The 18,129-nt window shown below is 41.6% G+C and overlaps 1 protein-coding gene across 3 annotated transcripts in view; it reads right to left on the bottom strand.

Annotated features, from left to right (window-relative positions):
• The window catches only part of UNC79 (unc-79 subunit of NALCN channel complex), a 145,383-nt gene that overhangs the window by 40,691 nt on the left and 86,563 nt on the right, over nucleotides 1-18,129 (bottom strand). For all 3 annotated transcript variants that reach the window (XM_077820409.1, XM_077820410.1, XM_077820411.1), the window contains 9 exons: nucleotides 15,201-15,317; nucleotides 13,213-13,296; nucleotides 10,696-10,798; nucleotides 8,272-8,412; nucleotides 4,437-4,475; nucleotides 2,865-2,977; nucleotides 2,689-2,774; nucleotides 1,531-1,704; nucleotides 134-202 (listed from right to left, as the gene is read on the bottom strand). In XM_077820409.1, the coding sequence (XP_077676535.1) occupies nucleotides 134-202; nucleotides 1,531-1,704; nucleotides 2,689-2,774; nucleotides 2,865-2,977; nucleotides 4,437-4,475; nucleotides 8,272-8,412; nucleotides 10,696-10,798; nucleotides 13,213-13,296; nucleotides 15,201-15,317 (926 nt within the window). The remainder of the gene's footprint in view (nucleotides 1-133; nucleotides 203-1,530; nucleotides 1,705-2,688; nucleotides 2,775-2,864; nucleotides 2,978-4,436; nucleotides 4,476-8,271; nucleotides 8,413-10,695; nucleotides 10,799-13,212; nucleotides 13,297-15,200; nucleotides 15,318-18,129) is intronic.

Genomic DNA, 18,129 nt, shown 5'->3' with positions numbered 1-18,129 from the left:
TATAGAATAGTAGACTGCAAATTTTCATGCTCACATATAATACTTCTCTAGCTAGGGGATAAGGAACAAATTTGTAGTACAGTGAAGGATGGATAACTCTGTTAGAGAAGAGTTGTGTATTTCTTGAACTTACTCGGGTGGCACTAGTGGTAGGTATCTTCAACAGGCAAATCATTATTCTTAAACTGGAATCTAAAGAACACTGTGGAAAGAAAAAAGTTAATGTCTTCATCTGCACACCTCTTGTTTGTAATGGTGACTGTAAACATACAATAAGTGAAGTCAAAAAACCATCACTTCTAAATTATCTTTAATGGGATGCTGCCAATTTAAATATCATGGGCTGTATTGTCCCCTCCAGCAATAAAGCCTACAAGAGGAGGATTGGGAGGAGGAAATCTCAGTAAGGCTTGGCTTGCCGTGTTCACTCCAAATTGCTCTGTCAAGGACGCTGACGTTACCCTCTGTAGAACAGAAAATCTCCAAGTTTTCTAATCCAACAGAATTTGATTAGTATGGGAACATGTTCCTGAGGGATTAACAGGAGTCCAGTGTCCTATGTTTCTGTAGCTGCTCTGGGCCCCAGTGTCTCTCTCCGCTCTTTTTCAGCTCTGTGTAGCTCGAAAGCTTGCCTCTCTTACCAACAGAAATTGATCCAATACAAGATATTACCTCACCCACCCTGTTTCTCTAATATCTTGGAACCAACATGGCTACAACAACAGAAGATGTATTGAATGGTGTCTTACTGCCAGAGTGGTGTTTTTCAATGGGACCGCTCGGGGAGCAACTTGTTTTTCAGTATAAGTAAATGTATCGAAATCTGGCCCTTAAACGCTGATCCAAAACCGATGGAAGTCAATGGAGAGAGTCGCACTGACTTCAGATGACTTTCAATGAGGCCTTTGGAACTTTGTTTACTGGAAAAGTGCAGGCGCCATGAATGTTCACAGCTCAGATCCCAGAGCCGCTGAACTCGGTCTCCACAACTATATCCTGATTAGGTTCCTCTGATGGGATTATAACCTAGTCAGTCAAGCAGGATGTGTTCAATTTCTGATGGCTGAAGGCTTATCTACCTGACTGGCTATTATGTATTCATTAATTTTAAGAACTTATTTAGAGGTAGCGTTTCTTCCTATGGTATTTAATTCTTCTAAAGGAGGTAACAGTGAATGAACTTTTTATTGCCAAGAATGTTGATTATCACTAATTTATTGTCCTAATCTGACAAAGAGGACCTGGAAGGTGAGGAGGAGAAAAATATTCCCACCCCAGCCATAGTTATGGTGGCTACTAGATGGAGGGTATAGACAGAGGGACAGATCAGGCACTCTAGTGCAACCTGATCTACTGGAAATGTCAGGTAATATACAACAAAATATTACAAACTATACTCTGTTTGTATACAACTTTCAAACAGTTTGCACATGCCTTAGCCAATAGCAGCACAATCCTTGTGTCAGATGTTTTGGTTGATCAGTTACATATTACCCTTATAAATAAAAAACTGCATTACATGCATCATACCTTAAGTGGCAAAACACAAGGCAGTTTGGTAAAAAAAGTCTGAAACTGGTTACTAATAGTGGTCCAGAGGTTACTAGGAGAATCCATTGGCAAAGCTTCCATAAATGTAGCAATGTTTTCCAAACAACGTAGCATTGCGCCCCCTGCTGGCAAGTTCTTTTTGTTGTTTAAACCCTAGAAAACAAAATGCAGAATTTTAAAACAAATTAAACATCCAAAAATGACCATCTAAACAATATTTTAAAACACACTTACAATAGCCAAGGTCAGAATAATAATGCAATTTCTGTCTTCTCCCACAAATAATTTAAAGTACATTGCTTCTATATAGCATCTACCACTGATAAAGTATGAGGCAGATCATCAACAGGGATAGTGGTAAGGAAAAGATTAGAGCAGCATATATTTGCGGAATCATCTTTAGGCAACTGAAATACACATCCATTAAGAACCAGCCACCAGCACGTCTCTGGCCCAGCAGACCACGTGTGATGAATTGTCTTGTACATACCTATCATTTTCCTATATTGGAAAGAATGCCAGACTTGTGCAACTGTTGATTAGACTGCAATTGTTTTAGTTTCTAGTGGGTGGCCTGAAAGGATGCAAGCACTGCTAAAGTATTGTCAAAAGCTTTGCTTATAGGGCTACTACTGGAAGGAAAAGAAGCAATCCCCATGTTCCTGGTAGTGCTGAAAGATATATACCCTATCAGTGTAGAAGTGAGACTTGAGGTAGAGACAAGTTAGGAGGAGAAGTAGAATGGAACAAGCAGAGGGACTAGACTATAACCTCAAGGGATTCCACAGAGGAGGATTGCAGAGAGGGAATTGCCATTAGATACAGAGGAGAAATGGTTTTACATGCAGCAACAGAACTATGACAAGAACCATGCACAGAAATGGAAACAGTGCAGGGGAAAGGAATGGCCTGCAGCAACAAGGAGAAGGGAGGACCCAATAGCTGTCAGGAGAAGTGAGAGCAAAACTCTGACTGAAAATGGTGGAAGATATTATGGCTTGATTCTGCTTCCATGTAAGTCAATGCAAAAATTCTCATTGCCTTTAATGGTGTAGGATCATGCTCTTAGAATGTTAGAGGAGGACGGAAAGATATACTTGGTAGTACCTAATACAGTCAGCCTTATTGTGGACATACCTCTAATAGCTGGCTCAGTGCAGCTACGGAGCTCAGCTCACTGAAGTCCATAAGAGATGTAGCCAGGGTCCGTAAAAAACTTCCATCTGGAAATCAGAACCACATCTTTTTTATAAGTGTTGGAATGATTGAGATGATTGCATTTCTGTCACCATCACTCAGGCATTGCACATTACCTTTGATATTGCTCTGGAACAGCTGTGGAAATATACCATTGGGAGCTAGCTGATGGAAAATGCAACGGAGGAATTGCTTAGCCACACCGGCAGCATTACCAGGGATCATCATGCTGAAATGAAGGAAAAAAGAGGGAGAAATTCCCTAGTGGATGAAAAATATTTCCCAAAGCTGAAAATTGGAGAAGGTAAAGAAGATCCTATGCTTTCTAGTAACTCAAAGACAAATTCAGTTATGAATACAAGATGGTAATAATAATAACTCCTAGGTCTTATAAAGCACTTTTCATTATTAGAACACAAAGGAGGCCAGAATCATTATCCACATTTTACAGATACGGAAACTGAGGCACAAGGAGGTAAAGTGACTTGCCAAGATCACCCAGCAGGCTAGTGGCGGAGCTAGGAATAGAGCACAGGCCTTCTGAGTCCTCCTGGGTGCTCTATAAAAGGTCCTGATCCAGCAAAGCACGCAATCACAGGCTTAACTTTCATGACTTCAGCAGGATTATTTACTTGGTTTAAGTTAAGCAAGTGCTGAAGTGCTGTGGCTTGATTCTGGCCTCAATAGCTAGTTTAGTTTTTCCTGATTCTCTACATAGTGTCAGGAATGTTATTGCCATTAAGTCTTCAGGATTTGAAGCCCAATCCTGCTATCTTTGAAGTCAATGGCAAAACTCTCACTGATTTCAGGGATGCAGAACTTCCACACTTGGATGCAAGCTCCCATAAAGCTCATTCATTTATTCCTCTCTAGCACCTTCCAGCCAAAGATTTCAAAGCACTTTCCAATCATTAATGAATTAAGCAGCACAACCTTTTTAAAATTTCCAAAAATGAACGCAGCCCATGTGATGTCCCTGTATAAGGACAGTAGTCTAATTGCATGATGGGACATCACCAGTAGGTGTTCTCCAGAATTATGGATGACTGACTTAGGCTATGTCTACACTACTCCAGTAAGTCGACCAAAGTTATGCAACTCCAGCTACGTGAGTAACATAGCTGGAGTCAACATAGCGTAGGTTGACTTACTGCAGTGTCTGCACCACACTGGATCAACGGGACACACTCTCCCGTCAACTGACCTTACTCTTCTCATCCGGGGTGGAGTACTGGGGTTGACCGGAGAGCGATCTGTGGTCAATTTGGCAGGTCTTCGACCCTGGTGCATCAATCACCAGAGCTTCGATCCGGTGGTAGTGTAGATATAGACTTAGTTAAATGCATACAGATGAAAACCTTCCCAGGGCCATAAATTTTATTCACCAGCATAATGGGAAAACCACATATATAACGAGACATGGAAATGAGCTACAAAGGTGTGGAGTGAAATCTAGGATCTATAAAGTCAATGGGAGTTTTGTCACTGACTTTAAGGAGGCCTGGATTTAATCCCTGATCCAGGTATGAATTTTTCCAAAGTTCAAGGAGGTTTGGATCTGGGCTTTTTGGTCCAGGCCCATCGCTAGAAAACATGAGATATTTGTACCCACGTAACAAAGGATAGGATTTGACCATTTGTTTATATATCTAGCACACTTTTGCGGGGGAAGTGGGGCGTTACTGTACCTTTCTGCTTGATTAGAAAAACAGGTACTTGACGCCAACCTGGAGTAAACAGCAGAAAACAGCAAGTCAAACAAAAGTACTGTTCATAATATTTTTAATCAAGCCAGTAAAATTACCAGTAAGTAAAATTTAGTAAGTAGACATTTCGGAGAACATGTTTTAAAGGTCACAGGAGACCCTTTGATCAGATGCACAGGGGACTCAAATTCATTTTAGTAAAGGGTAAGAGTCAAAGTCAGTCTTGCAATATTGTCATAAATATTTGCCAGTTGAGACAAATTCTACTTGCCCTCCCTTATCACCATAACGATAATGAAAGTATCTTGTATTCATACACCAAAAACAATTAATTACTCACCCTGGGTAATTTGGAGAGCAGAAATTTGCAGGAATAGTGTAGGAACTGCATGCTGACTGAAATCAACAGGAGTTAGGCCCCTAGGTGCTTTTGAAAATCCCATTAGGCATCTATCTGCATCTTTAGGCTCCCAAATACCTTTGACAATCTGGCCCTAAGTCGCTTTAGTGCTTTGAAAATTTTACCCTAGATCTTGGGTCTCCTGACTCCAACTCCTCTGTTCTAAACATCAGACACTACTATCTTCTCTAAGCAGTAAAATAGTAAGTCATTCACTTGTGATGCACAGGCATAAATATCATGTGTGTTAATAGACTGGATATAAGGGGGCAATGTACCTCATAGTGTTTGCACAAAAATAACTTCAGAAAAAAACAGAAAGTTTACTAGGAATGTAAGAGCAAGTACACTGAAGCCACCTGAATGTGTTCATGCCCATATCTACTTTTAGGGAGAGTATGCCTTGTTCTGCATCTATTCAAAGCAATTCCTTTATGGGCCTGTAACTGCACCTTGATTAGTAAAAAATAGTGGTGACCAAGACTGAACGCTAGAAAATGACAAAGTACGTTCACCATACTGGAATGCCCCAGGTTGTATACCATCTGCTTCACTAACAGACTCAGATGTGTCTCACAGAGGATGCAGTATTTCCACTTCAGTGAGGAAAATGTACCACGTTCCCCCCACACTTTGATAACTAATCTTCAGGAGCTTAATTGTTCATGGCTTCTCACTGGCCCTATTAGTGCTGTATTCATGAGTAACAAGTAGGATGGATGGCATCAGTCTAGATTGGAAACTCTACCTCCTCCAGAGTTCATTATCACTGAAAGCAGGGAAGTGCAGCCTCAGAGTTAATGGAAATGGAGGCCTTGATTCTCCACTATCTTCAAGTGGAGTTCAGACATAGCAGAGAGGGAGGGCTGCAGGGAGCCAGCTGCAGTTTCAGGATCCTTGACCACCAACCCCCTGAATAAATTCAAGCTGTAGGGGAGTAGCTTTAATTTAAACCACGGACATAAGGTTCCTCGGGGGTCTTATGCCAATGGAGAGTCAGGTATAAGAGAGCTCTGCTTCACAACCACCACAACCTGTCCTGCTCAGGCATCACTCCTGGAATACCCCGACAAACACCTTCCTTCTCTCTTATCCTGGGGGTTGTGAAAGCAGTTGGCAGAGGAGCCATCTCCACCAGCCCTCTGCTAGCAGAGAGTTCTCTGTACATGGAGAATTCTCCAATGGTCATCTCTCCAAATGGCTTCATAGCACGCAATGACCTTAGTTGACCAGAGCGCCTGGTCAAGACTGATCATTTCCCAGGTTTTGGGTAACATAACTGAGCGCGAACTGCATGATTATTATACACTCAACAGCATAATCTGTAGCAGCAGGAGAATTTCAGTTAGGTGCAAGATATTCTCCAACGAGCATTCTTAGGATATGTCTGCACTGCTCACTCCTCATGTGGCATGTAGAGTACCTACACTGCGTGCTCCCCCTAGCACAGGTATAAACAACAGTGTAGCTAGTGAGGCACTGCTTAGGCAAGTGGAGTAAAGACATTCCTGAACCCTGTGGGTATGTGCCCTACATGGCTCTTTACATGCCCAAACAGTGCCTCCCAGGTCGACACTGTTATTTTTAGCAGCATACTGTCCTGCTGCTGAAGCCTTTCACCACCACAGGAAGCTGCCAGAGCCATTCCCTGACACGGGGAAGGCTCTGGCAACTCCCTGTGGTAAGGAAAGGGCCCAGTAGCAGGGGGAAGAGCAGGGAAAAGCTCTGGCAGCATAAGGATGCAAGGATTAGAACCCAGGTCTGAAGAGCCTGGGATAGCTGACATTCCCACCAGGAGCCTGTGCAGAGCTCCAGCCAGGGAGCCCTGTTGAGAGTTGGGCCCATAGGAAGTACTACCCAAGGGAGCCAGAGTGACAGTATCCTGCGACCCTCTGACTGGCCAACCACCCTATTTAGCTCTGAAGGATGCCCCAGAAAGCTATCCGAGCAACAGCACAGACTTTGGGCCTGCTGTGATTCCAGACCTCTCCTGATCTTCAGCCTCTGATCCGAGCCTGACCCCAATTCCTACCTCCCAATTCCAGCCAGGTATTACCTCTGATTTCCAATCTCTGACCCTGGCCTGACTTTGACCCTGACTCTTGCTTATTGAACCCAGCTCTAACGATTCCTCCGACGCCTGGCTCGCTGACTGTGTGGACTCCAGCCCAGCTGTGACCACCTGGCCAGACCACCTATGCCCTGATCCTTTACCCTGCCACAGGGAATTGCATGTAAGACCCTAGCAGCTTCCTGCTGCCAGAGCCTTTCCCCGCTGCATCCCCAGCCAGAACCTTTCACTACCATGTGTAGTTACAAAACTCAGTGTGGACACAGCCTGCTATGCACTCAGCACTAGCTACACATACTACCAGTGGCATGCAATGTAGACATGCCTTTAGACAACTCTCTATGTCCTGAATCACTTACACTTCTCAGTATAGCTCTTCAGGGCATTGCTGTTGTTTCATTTTAACATTTTCAAAGTCTTCGGGTATAAACTTTCTTCCATCTGTTATCCCGGCAGAGTATATGCCATGGAGGTTCTCATCTCTGAACCAAGTGTGATTGGAACTAGTGAAATTTATCATGCTCTACTTCACCTTCATTTTGGGCTGCCATTTTTCAGCTACACAGCAATGACCAAAAAAAAAAAAAAAGCGAGACACCACCTCAAATCTAAAATACCATTGCATAAGGCGTGGTGTACTAGATTGGTGCACAGAGCACTGTCCCCTTCCTCTAGAGCCCAGATCCATCTGCTTCAAATGTGGTTTTGAGCTATCTGATCTGCCATCAGGACATCCCTTTCAGTTCTCCTAGGGAATTCATCACAATTCAAGGGCACAAAAATCTTCCTTTCCTCATAAAAGAGAGAGAGAGAGGTGTTCTGGTTTAACTTGGATTTAAACTTGGAGAGTGGTCAGTTTGGATGAGCTATTACCAGCAGGAGAGTGAGTTTGTGTGTGTATGGGGGTGGGTTTTTGGAGGGGGGTGAGGGAGTGAGAGAACCTGGATTTGTGCAGGAAATGGCCTAACTTGATTATCATGCACATTGTGTAAAGAGTTGTCACTTTGGATGGGCTATCACCAGCAGGAGAGTGAATTTGTGTTGGGGGGTGGAGGGTGAGAAAACCTGGATTTGTGCTGGAAATGGCCTAACCTGATGATCACTTTAGATAAGCTATTACCAGCAGGACAGTGGGGTGGGAGGAGGTATTGTTTCATATTCTCTGTGTATATATAAAGTCTGCTGCAGTTTCCACGGTATGCATCCGATGAAGTGAGCTGTAGCTCACGAAAGCTCATGCTCAAATAAATTGGTTAGTCTCTAAGGTGCCACAAGTACTCCTTTTCTTTTTGCGAATACAGACTAACACGGCTGTTACTCTGAAACCTGAGAGGTCCAAAGGTTACCTTCCTACAGACTGCATGATGTCCAACAACAAAGGAGCAGCCAAATCTGGGCTGAGGTGAATGAATGTGGAGAGAACAACTATGGCCAGACCTAGTGTTTCTTCATCATACTCTTCGAGGATAGCCCCACAATCATGACATCTGCAAGGAAAGATATTAGAAACTAATATTATTTGTTCAATTAATTAGAAGAACCCATGTTACATTGAACTTTTTATGGCTAAGAAAATAGATCACTGTGCTTTAAACCCTGTATACAAAGCACTTTTCACTAGCCCCATCAACAGGCAATGTTGATCTGTGGCAGGTGGTCAGTTATTCCAGTCTGTGCTTTGCATCGATCAACAATAAAGCAATAATTTGATGAGATAAGATTACAGCTCTGGTTATAGACTCGAAGAGGAAATGATAGGATTTTTATGTGGGGAGGAGGCCAAGAAAGAGTCCCTTTGTTTTTAGAGAGGTCTCTTTCTGTTCCAAACCAGTTTTGCTGCTGAACTGCTGCCCCCTCCTGCAATGCTGAGGGACAACTCTGAACGCTCTGAAATAGCTTTGTAACGTCTAATCATAAGGGAGAGGTCAGCTGCAGGAGAGATGAGGCAGGGTTTTAAAACCACATAAGACAAACAAACCAGGGAAAAAGGTACATCGCAGCCCAATAGGGAGGATTGGTTAATTTGATCAAGCAATCGCTTATGACTCCAACAGATTGACATTTTAACTTAATGGGATGCTAAAAGCAATTTCCATCCCTTTGTGTCTCAACAGGAGGAGAAGATGCTAGCAAGGTTATGAAAATCAATCTCATTTGGTTCAGCATCTGATTCCAAAGCTTTTGGAAAAAGGCCAAAGAAGATGCATGAAATGAGCCACTTCTTGGGATGTTTAGCATTTACCCAACATAATTTTCAGTTCCACTGAAGACTCACATAACAGCCTTGCCCTTCTCTAGTAAGCATCCTGGCAGTTCATCTAGTGGCTAGAGCATAGGATTGAAAGCCACAACTCTTGGGTTCTACTCCCAGTTCTGCCATTGAATTAATGGGTGGCTTTAAGCCAGCTACTTTGCCGTAAAAAGAGTACCATCATATTTACTTACAGTGCCTCAATGGGATTTTGATCAAAGAATTAATGTTGGTAAAAGGCGTTGGGGATCCTTGTAGAGGAAAAGCATATAAGTGCAAAATAGCAGTAGTGGTGGTAACCGTAGCATTCAAGGTGCTGACTTACAGTCATGGCTTTACATTGCAATGGCAAAGCCATAGCAATTCAAAAAAGCGATAACTTTCATTTTAGGGAGAAAAAACAAGTTTTCAGTGGATTACAATGAGCCCTTACAGTAAAAAACAGAGAAAGCTCAATTGCAGAATTAAAGTCTTTGTTAATTGTGGATACAGTATTATTTCATCCATTTACATAACCAAATGTAATAAAAGTCCCTTCCCCTAGATCAAATCCATAGAAACAAAATCAGTCACGCACGCAATGTGTAGATTCACATCCATCTTAGGTTAAGACTACCATTTTGAGTTTAATTAAGGCCAAACAAATAAAAACCACTCCCAGTTTCAAGGCAAAAAGCTTTTAGAACCAGCCAAGTCCCCAAACTTGCTTACAGAAAATTCTACCCAACCAAGAGATTAAGCAGAGCGCAAGAATTAGTGAATTCCCTGATCGCTGCCATAGAAACTCTAATACTTGAGTGCCTCCTCCCATCCCACTATCCACACAGATGGCAATGGTTCTCCGAAACCTCATGACGTGAGCTTTTCTCACAAGATTTCTTTCAGTTTGGACCTTTTCCAAATCAAATCTAGAAAAGAGACTCCTTCAGGCATTGGATCTGACTCAGATCCAAAACCATTGTAGTGAATTCGTATCCAAGGGTTTGGAGTGCAGGTCCCAGTTCAGGCCTATCTCTAGATCATCAAAAAGCCCCTTTAAAGTAAGATTTCCTTTCTCCCAAGGATACAGTCTTTATCCTGTTTATGTTCCTTTAAAACTGGAGGAGTCCCATGCAACAGGTAACATGGGTCTTATCTCACACCAATGTAAAACTGGTACAAGTAACAACTTTGCCTTTAATAGCGTTACTTCTGATTTGCACCAGGGGTAAGTGAGAAGAGAATCAGGCTACACACCTTTCTTTATGTACAGTACTAGGCAAACGGTCAACACTCAAATAATGAAACAGTACTACTAATACCCACAGCCACCTGTGCACACACATACTCATGGCCCAGCATATTCATAGCACACCTGGTTTGGAACATTTTGAAAATTTTCCCTTGCTACAAAAAATTATGCTACTTAGGAGAAAGTTTGAGAATGTTCTTTCACTGAGGCAGGGCCCATCCAAATATGTTCTGAAGCTCAGTACTTTTTAACTACCAAATTATTTGAAAGAAATAGAAACGGACTTACTTGTCAGTCATCATAGTAGGTTGGTCATCGGCAAAGTCTTCCGGGGCTGGTACAAACATACTGACTATACTGGGTGCTGACAGTAAGCTGGATTTGGTGGCACCTTGAAGTCATTAAAAGAAAAGAAGCAAGGTAAATGGAAATCTGGAATGGACATGTGTGAACAAAAAAAGCCTTTGCAGTGTATGTAAATAAAAATGTGTCTCTCTGGAGAAAGATACAACACATTCTTTGGTTCTGGTCAGACTACTCCAATTACTTGTGCTTATTTTATTTTTTAAGGGTCAGGAATTATTTTAAAAATTGAGATCCTAAGGAAGTAAAAGAAACAAACTGAAGGTGGTATGACTGCTTCAGTGTTAAATTGTCAAGTTTTTATCCCCTCATTCTTTTGGTAAAGTGGATGATCCTACAGTTAGTATGAGACTGGGTGTCAGGAATTTTAGATTCTTCCCCAGCTCTGCCCCAGAATTTCTGTGTGACTTTGGGGAAGGAAGTCACTTAACATCCTCTTTGCCTCAATCACCCCATCTGAGAAATGGAGATGATAATGCCTCAAGGATGTTGAGGCATAATTCATCAAGATTTGAAAAGGCTTAGAGATAGTTGGATGGAAGGTGATTTAGAAGTACAAAGTATTATTAGTGTTATTTTCAGTTAAGAAAACTTTTAAAGGCAAGCTATACCGATGAGGCGGAACTGACCGCCTACAGACCTGGTCATAGAGGCATACAAATAGTGCAGTCACATATGGCTCCCCCTTGCCCCGGGGGCACTTCTTCTGTGCCCAAATCATGGGAGATGGGAGCAGATTCTTGGTTAAACAGGAAGGGCTGAAGGCAGTAGGAGCCTCATTAGGACAGGTATTGAATAGGTGGAGTATCCTGGTTGACAGGACTTGGATTGATGTTATAGGACACCATGTCTCTGAAACAGCTAACTTGTTCTCCAGAATCACAGCTTTTTTTTTCCTTTTTTTAAAATTATTTTTAAAGGTATTTCTCTAGCTATTATGGTTGTGAAAAAAACCTCTGGAACAATAGCAAAGAGAGGTGTGAACTGCCCCATTCATCTCAATGAAGTGTTAATGCAAGTGCCCTGTGATGATATTTTAATATCAACATTGTTAATTATTTCTTTTCTCAGGTAAGAAAGAACAGGAAAGGTCACACATCTACACAACCTATCAAGTACTGTCTCATTTTGATGCTACAACTGAGTGGCATTTGTGGGACAGCACCATTTCTTTTTCCCCAAAGTTAATTAAGCCCCACTGAGAAGAGCCAAACTCAAGGAACCCAGTGGAACTCAGATTATCGGTATGATCACACCTGCATGGTCCACGCTGAGTGGCACCTCATTTTGAAGTTGCACATGCATGGAGCTCATTTTGTGGTTACAGCTTGGAAGAATACCAATGTCTTTTTCCCTCCAGTTTGACCCTTGCAGATATGGAAGGGCTGGAGGTGACTGAAGAAGCCAGCAAGAAAACAAACAGCAATTTGAAGGCCTCACAAACAGAATTCACAGCCAATGTTGAAACTAGCCTATTGTAATCCTCACCACAGGTTAAAGAAATAAGAGGTGGATTGTCTGACTAAACCTGATACAAATGGAGTTGCTATTGATACGGTCCCAATAGCTGCTGTTGCAAAGGCAAGCTCAGACCAAATGATCTATATGAGATCCCATTCTAGACTAATAGGGAGGGTACTGGGTGCTGAGTGCTGCTTTAATGAAAACAGAAGTGTCAAACAATTGTTCTGCTGAGTTTGGAAGGAAACATAATTCTTTTCTATACAAGCTAAGACCCTATCCTATATGTTAAGTAATGGTCCCTGTGAGATTACACTGGATGCAGCAGACAGTTTAGAAAGTCTTGAGAAGTCTTCAGTGATATGGGAAACCATCGAGAATGCCAGAAATAACAGTTTGTTTGAATATGTCTAGCTAGTCTTTGCTTCATAAACTGATTCACTTTACCTTCCATTTTATCATCATGCTGGAAGCTTAACTGATTCCATCTCTAGCTACAGGTTACAGTATAGCATGCAAATGCTGGACATTGACATAATCATGGCTACATAACTGGAAGTAAGGCTAAGCTGCTAATAATAAGAACACTTGTGCTGATCTTGTGGTGAAAAGTGAGAGAGGATGCGATTCAAACTAGAGAAAGGCTAGTTCATGGTGCCATTAAAAAGCTGTCAGGAAGACTGAGCAGTTTGGATGTCAGGAATGAGTGTTCAAATATCTAGGAAGTGGGGACATGGTGACTCAGGGAATGGGGCATACAGTCTTTCACTTCCAAGTCATCAGTTAAGTCCAGACGAGCAAGGCACTGACGAAGGCATCTAGGCATCCATCAACTACCCATGTCCTGTGTGAAATGAATTGGTGGTGTCACTCTAGTTGAACAGAACACAAAGCCACCATCACAACTGGTACTAACTAGCAACCTTGTTAGTAGTCTCAGCAGAGAGACCAAGTTTGAATAGACATGGACACTGAACTAACCTCTTATTCTTAGTGGTGGTCCCTCCAGGTCAGGGTTTAGGCAAACTGAGACATTGCACGGCCGCTTCCCATGCTGTATCTGTTCTGTGGATAAACAGACGACTTCAGACTGTGGTACTGTTAACGCAGCGCCTATCGCCAGCACCACAAATTCACTCCAACAATTAAAACACCACCATCACCACACACATACACAACAGCTGGAAAACAGAGGGTTAAATCTCTGAGCATGAAAAGAGAAAAGAAGAGAAGAAAAGAAGGTAAAAGAGAGGTCCATAGAGGAAGCAAGAACTAGATTTAGCAATATCAAAGGAAGCCTTTTAGGAAAGCTCAAAGTCAAGGACATTTGGTAAGAAATATAGGGCTAATTGCAAGGATTCAGCAAGAAATGGGATATGTAAAGAGTCACAGAAAGAGTAAAAGGTAATGCTTAGGGACACTGAGGGATCAGTAGTTCATGGACATGCTTGTGTTGGCATAGGATAGACACACAATGAGTTTATTTTTCAGAGAAAGAGATTGGGAAAGAGAAGTCTGAAATGAGAGATGAAGAAAGAGAGGCACGGTACCCAGGTTAGCTGGACTGATGTAGAAAATATAAAGCAGCCACAAAATGATGTGAAGCTAGGGATTGCAAAAGGTCCCTTGAAAAGTTCAGGTGGTGTCTCAAGCCATTGGAGGAAGTGACTTGAAGTGAGGTCTTTTGGAGAGAAAGGTGACAGATGTTGAAAAGAATGCTAGTGGATTCCCAACAAGAACATTAAGATGCAGCTCCTTAAAGATATAGTGAATAGAATATTGACTTGCCCACTTGGAAGACAGGTTGAATAGCTCACATAAGAGGTAAATGATAAACTATATGGTTCTATACTAAGAGTGGGAAACTAAATGGGAAATACTAAATGGGAAAACAGGGTTACTGTGTAAGTTATGCTAACTGAAGTTTCTGTGTGAGATAAACTTATTTGATATGTCAGAAGGCTACCATGGACCCGCTATCAATGACAAATTCTGAACTAATGATGTGGGGAAGGTTAGGAAGGGAAACTGACAATCCACTTCATTCTGAGGATGGATATCACAAGAGAAACCATGCCTCAGAGTCACAAATGGAATGGGACTGATGGGACTTAAAAGTGAAAACTGAATTAAGCACAATTTTTTAGACCAATCTCCCCACTAATGTGGCAGTGGGGACGTTCAACAAAGTACTACGCTCCAGGTCACTGTTTTACAGTTCTTTCCCACCCTCTTGTCACCTCCTGGTTTGCTAGTGAAATTCTAGCAGCATCATTCTATTATGGCACAATGAAACATATGCCAGAATTCATCATTCTGTGACAACTTCAGTGAACTATAGAAGATTTCACACAAGAGAAAAAGAATGAAAAGAAGAGGTTAAAACTTTTTTCGGGTGGTTAGTGGGGACATTCTGTACTTAATTCAGTTTTCACTGTCTGCTTTGCATTTTACTCTTAATGAGAAACATGGAAACCCAGTATGAATTACTGAGCGGAAACCCCATGAGTTCTGCATGAGCTGGCAAAAGACTCCCAAGCCTCTGCCTGTGGGGAAGTGAGAGTCTCCTTGGCATAAGGTTTAAATGCTTGATGTCTCAATATGATGCGGGGGCGAGGGGGAGGTTTGTCTTTATAAAAATGATTCACACACACCAGGTGAAATCCTGGCCCTGCTGAAGTCAGTGGCAATACTCAATTTGATCTCAATAGGGCCAGAATCTCACCTAGCTGTATACAAAACAGTAATGGTCATTATTTTAAAGGAATAATATCCCACTACAATGGATCCATGCTGATTCACACCAGCAGAGAATCTCATATAATTCCACTGTAGACCTGAGCTTGGTTACTTTTCTCCAATGGAAGAATGTCAATGGCTCACTTATATTCACAATAATTGATCACCACAGAAAGAGGCACTAACTGGTTTAAGGGAATGGAAATAAAGAATAGAGAAGCATAACTTACCAGTGTCCCATGTGCTGATATTATGGGGCGCACTAGATTGGTGTTCCAGCTGTCTCTTCATTAGCTGGTTCATTGTCAGAGCTCCCAGGGAGCCCCTTTTCATCTGTCTGAACTGAGCTGCAAATCAGAATTTGAAAAGAGTTCAGAGAATCACACAAGCTGCTCTTATTCCCCCGATTTTGTCCATCAGCATGAAGGAGGTACTGATAACATCCACAAAGACCAGCTGCTTGCTCTCAGAATTTTATTCAAAGTAATCTGCTCTATTCACATAGTTGTACATGGTGAAATTCTGGCCCCACTGCAGTCCATGGCAAAAATCCTGTGGATTTCAGTAAAACCAGGATTTCACACATAGTGTCTACTATCAATTCCTTGGCCTGTAATCTTTATTCTAAAATACAGTGAAATGTGTTCAAGACACCACTTTTCTTAGACATCCCTAATGCTTAAGAAACCACCCCAAAGTATCGCCAGACATCAAGTCAGACTGTGACTAGCCCATGTGTGCGCACGCTGCAGGAGGGGGTCTTCCCCAACAACCCCCTTTCATTTGCACACACTATTCTAGAGTTAATCGAATGACAGTCTCTGCACCTGGGAAAGCATGAGCTCTGCTCCCTCTAGGCACCCCTAGGAAAAGGAAGTGGGTGAGGATCATAGCTTTGTGCCCCACCCTCTGCAGTGGCCTGCAGAGTGCAAGACACATTACGTGACTGGTGCATCCTGCAGTCTCGCTGAACACCCTGCCACTGAGGAAAGGATTGCATGTCTCTCTGAAGCTCTCAGGGGTGGGGTGACTCCATACCATCTTGTAGACAGGCCAGCATCAAAATAGCACAACATGGCCCTTTGTCCCCTCCACTTTTATTAGAAGACCTCATTCTTTAAGTAGCCAACTTCTGCTGGTCCATCAAGTTGCCAATTCCTATATTTTTTAACCTACATTGCTGTATATTTTACTGAAAATGACTAGTTGTGGACAATACTCCCTGAATAAACCATAATGTAACCAGCAATTAAGACCAGTATTGTAATATATTTCCCTAATACTCAAATGGAAGGAGAAACAGGTGATGGGATGCTCCCAACCTATCTTCTTTTTCCATCCCTTCAACAGGAAGCATCAAGATGGGTGAGCATGGCTCCTTTATCAACCCAGTCTGAGCAATGTATTTTCCCCAGTGAAACCAAGACTCATTGCCTGAAACTGATTCTTGGGTCCTGAATCTGAAAAGCACTCGAGCATGTTCTTAAATCCATACCTATTCTGGAAAGCTTTTAACCATGTAGATTTAAGCATGAGTTTAAATATTTTCTTGAAGTCAGGCCTACATGATATCAATGTGAAACCTCTTTGTCATGATCATTTTCATTTGCTACTAAAAGAAATCTAACATAGTTTTAAAATAGTATTAACATGACACCTGACAGTACAATTATAAAATGCCCAATAGTAACCAGCTAAGCTTAAAAAAAAAAAAAAAAAACAGTCCTTGACATTGTTAACTGAAAAGGCAGAACTGGAGATGAGCACAAGCCATAATGTTCAGATCCAAACTTTGTTCAAAGTTTTGAGGCACTGAGATCCCAGGTCTTGGGTTAGATCCATCTCAATGTCTAACTGCAAAGAAGGTTCAAACCCAAATGAAATAGAATAATGGAATCACAGATAATGTAGGACTGGAAGGGACCTCTTTAGGTCACTTAGTCCTGTCCTTTGATCTGAGGCAGGCCTAAATATTATCTAGATCATCCCTGACAGGTGTTTGTCAAAACTGTTCTTGAAAACATCCAATGATGGAGATTCCACAACCTTCCTAAGTAATTTGTTCCAGTGCCTAACTATCCTCACAGTTAGGAATTTTTTCTTAATATCTAATCTAAATCTCCTTTGCTGCAATTTAAGCCCATTACTTCTTGTCCTGATCTCATCTCATAAGGAGAACAATTTAAAGAACTTTCTAACAGAATAAGTACCAGTATCCAATTTATAATAAACAGAGCGATAACATCCACTGGGAATCTGCTCATCAAAACAATTTCATACACATCATAATGAGAAGCATTGTAGGATTTCCCCCATTTATACAATACCCTTTCAATATATCAAAGCACATTTAAACTCCATTCGGATTCAATAACAAAATTATCCAACTCTGCAGCAAACCAAACCTTGCATAAATGAGCTTCAGGAACTGAACCGAATTGTGATTGCATTTAATATTTAACTTTTTTGTTTTGTTTTGCAGCTGCCTTTCACAGCAAATTAGCAGAAAAATCTAATTTCCATCTCTTCCAGTGCAAGGGATTTTAAATAGATGCTTTATCAGTTTATCAAAGACCAAATTTCCCAGTGAAAGAATGGCAATTAATTTCAGAACTGACAATGTTGCTTGGAGTGCAGAAGACTGTTAAAATCTAGGAAATTATCTCTTTGAACTTCCTTACCAGCTTTTATGATTGTAATTCAAGTTTTTTTTAATGCATATTCAACATTATCAAAGTGGTGTTGAGTTGGTTCATGTTTCCAGAGTTATTTACCTGGTTTCTTAAGGACAGCTGTGATTTCAAACGTTGAAAAAACAAAAAAGCTGCCTCCAGCCTTTGAACTGTATTGGAGCCAAGTCGGTCGCTACAGAAAAGCATGTGACATTTCACGTAGTAGGATTGTACCAACAGAAATATTATTTCCATGATCTGTTTTCTACCAATAACTTGAAAAAGTCTAGGGAGCAGATCCTCAGCTGGTGTAAATTGTCATAATTCAATTAGACTTATGACAGTGTGTATCAGCTTAGGATCTGCCCCTATGTTTCTTTCTGTCTGTGGAAATTCCAATGGGAGAAGACAGGCTCCATGGGAACTCTTCCTGATCAGGATTTTTTGAAAATGTATGCGTCTATAAACCAGCAGCCTAAGTATAATT

Source organism: Eretmochelys imbricata, chromosome 6 (assembly GCF_965152235.1).
Source record: "Eretmochelys imbricata isolate rEreImb1 chromosome 6, rEreImb1.hap1, whole genome shotgun sequence".
NCBI classification, from domain to species: domain Eukaryota; kingdom Metazoa; phylum Chordata; order Testudines; family Cheloniidae; genus Eretmochelys; species Eretmochelys imbricata.
The sequence above is the reverse complement of the archived record's forward strand: the minus strand, read 5'-3'. Positions and strand labels throughout refer to the sequence as shown.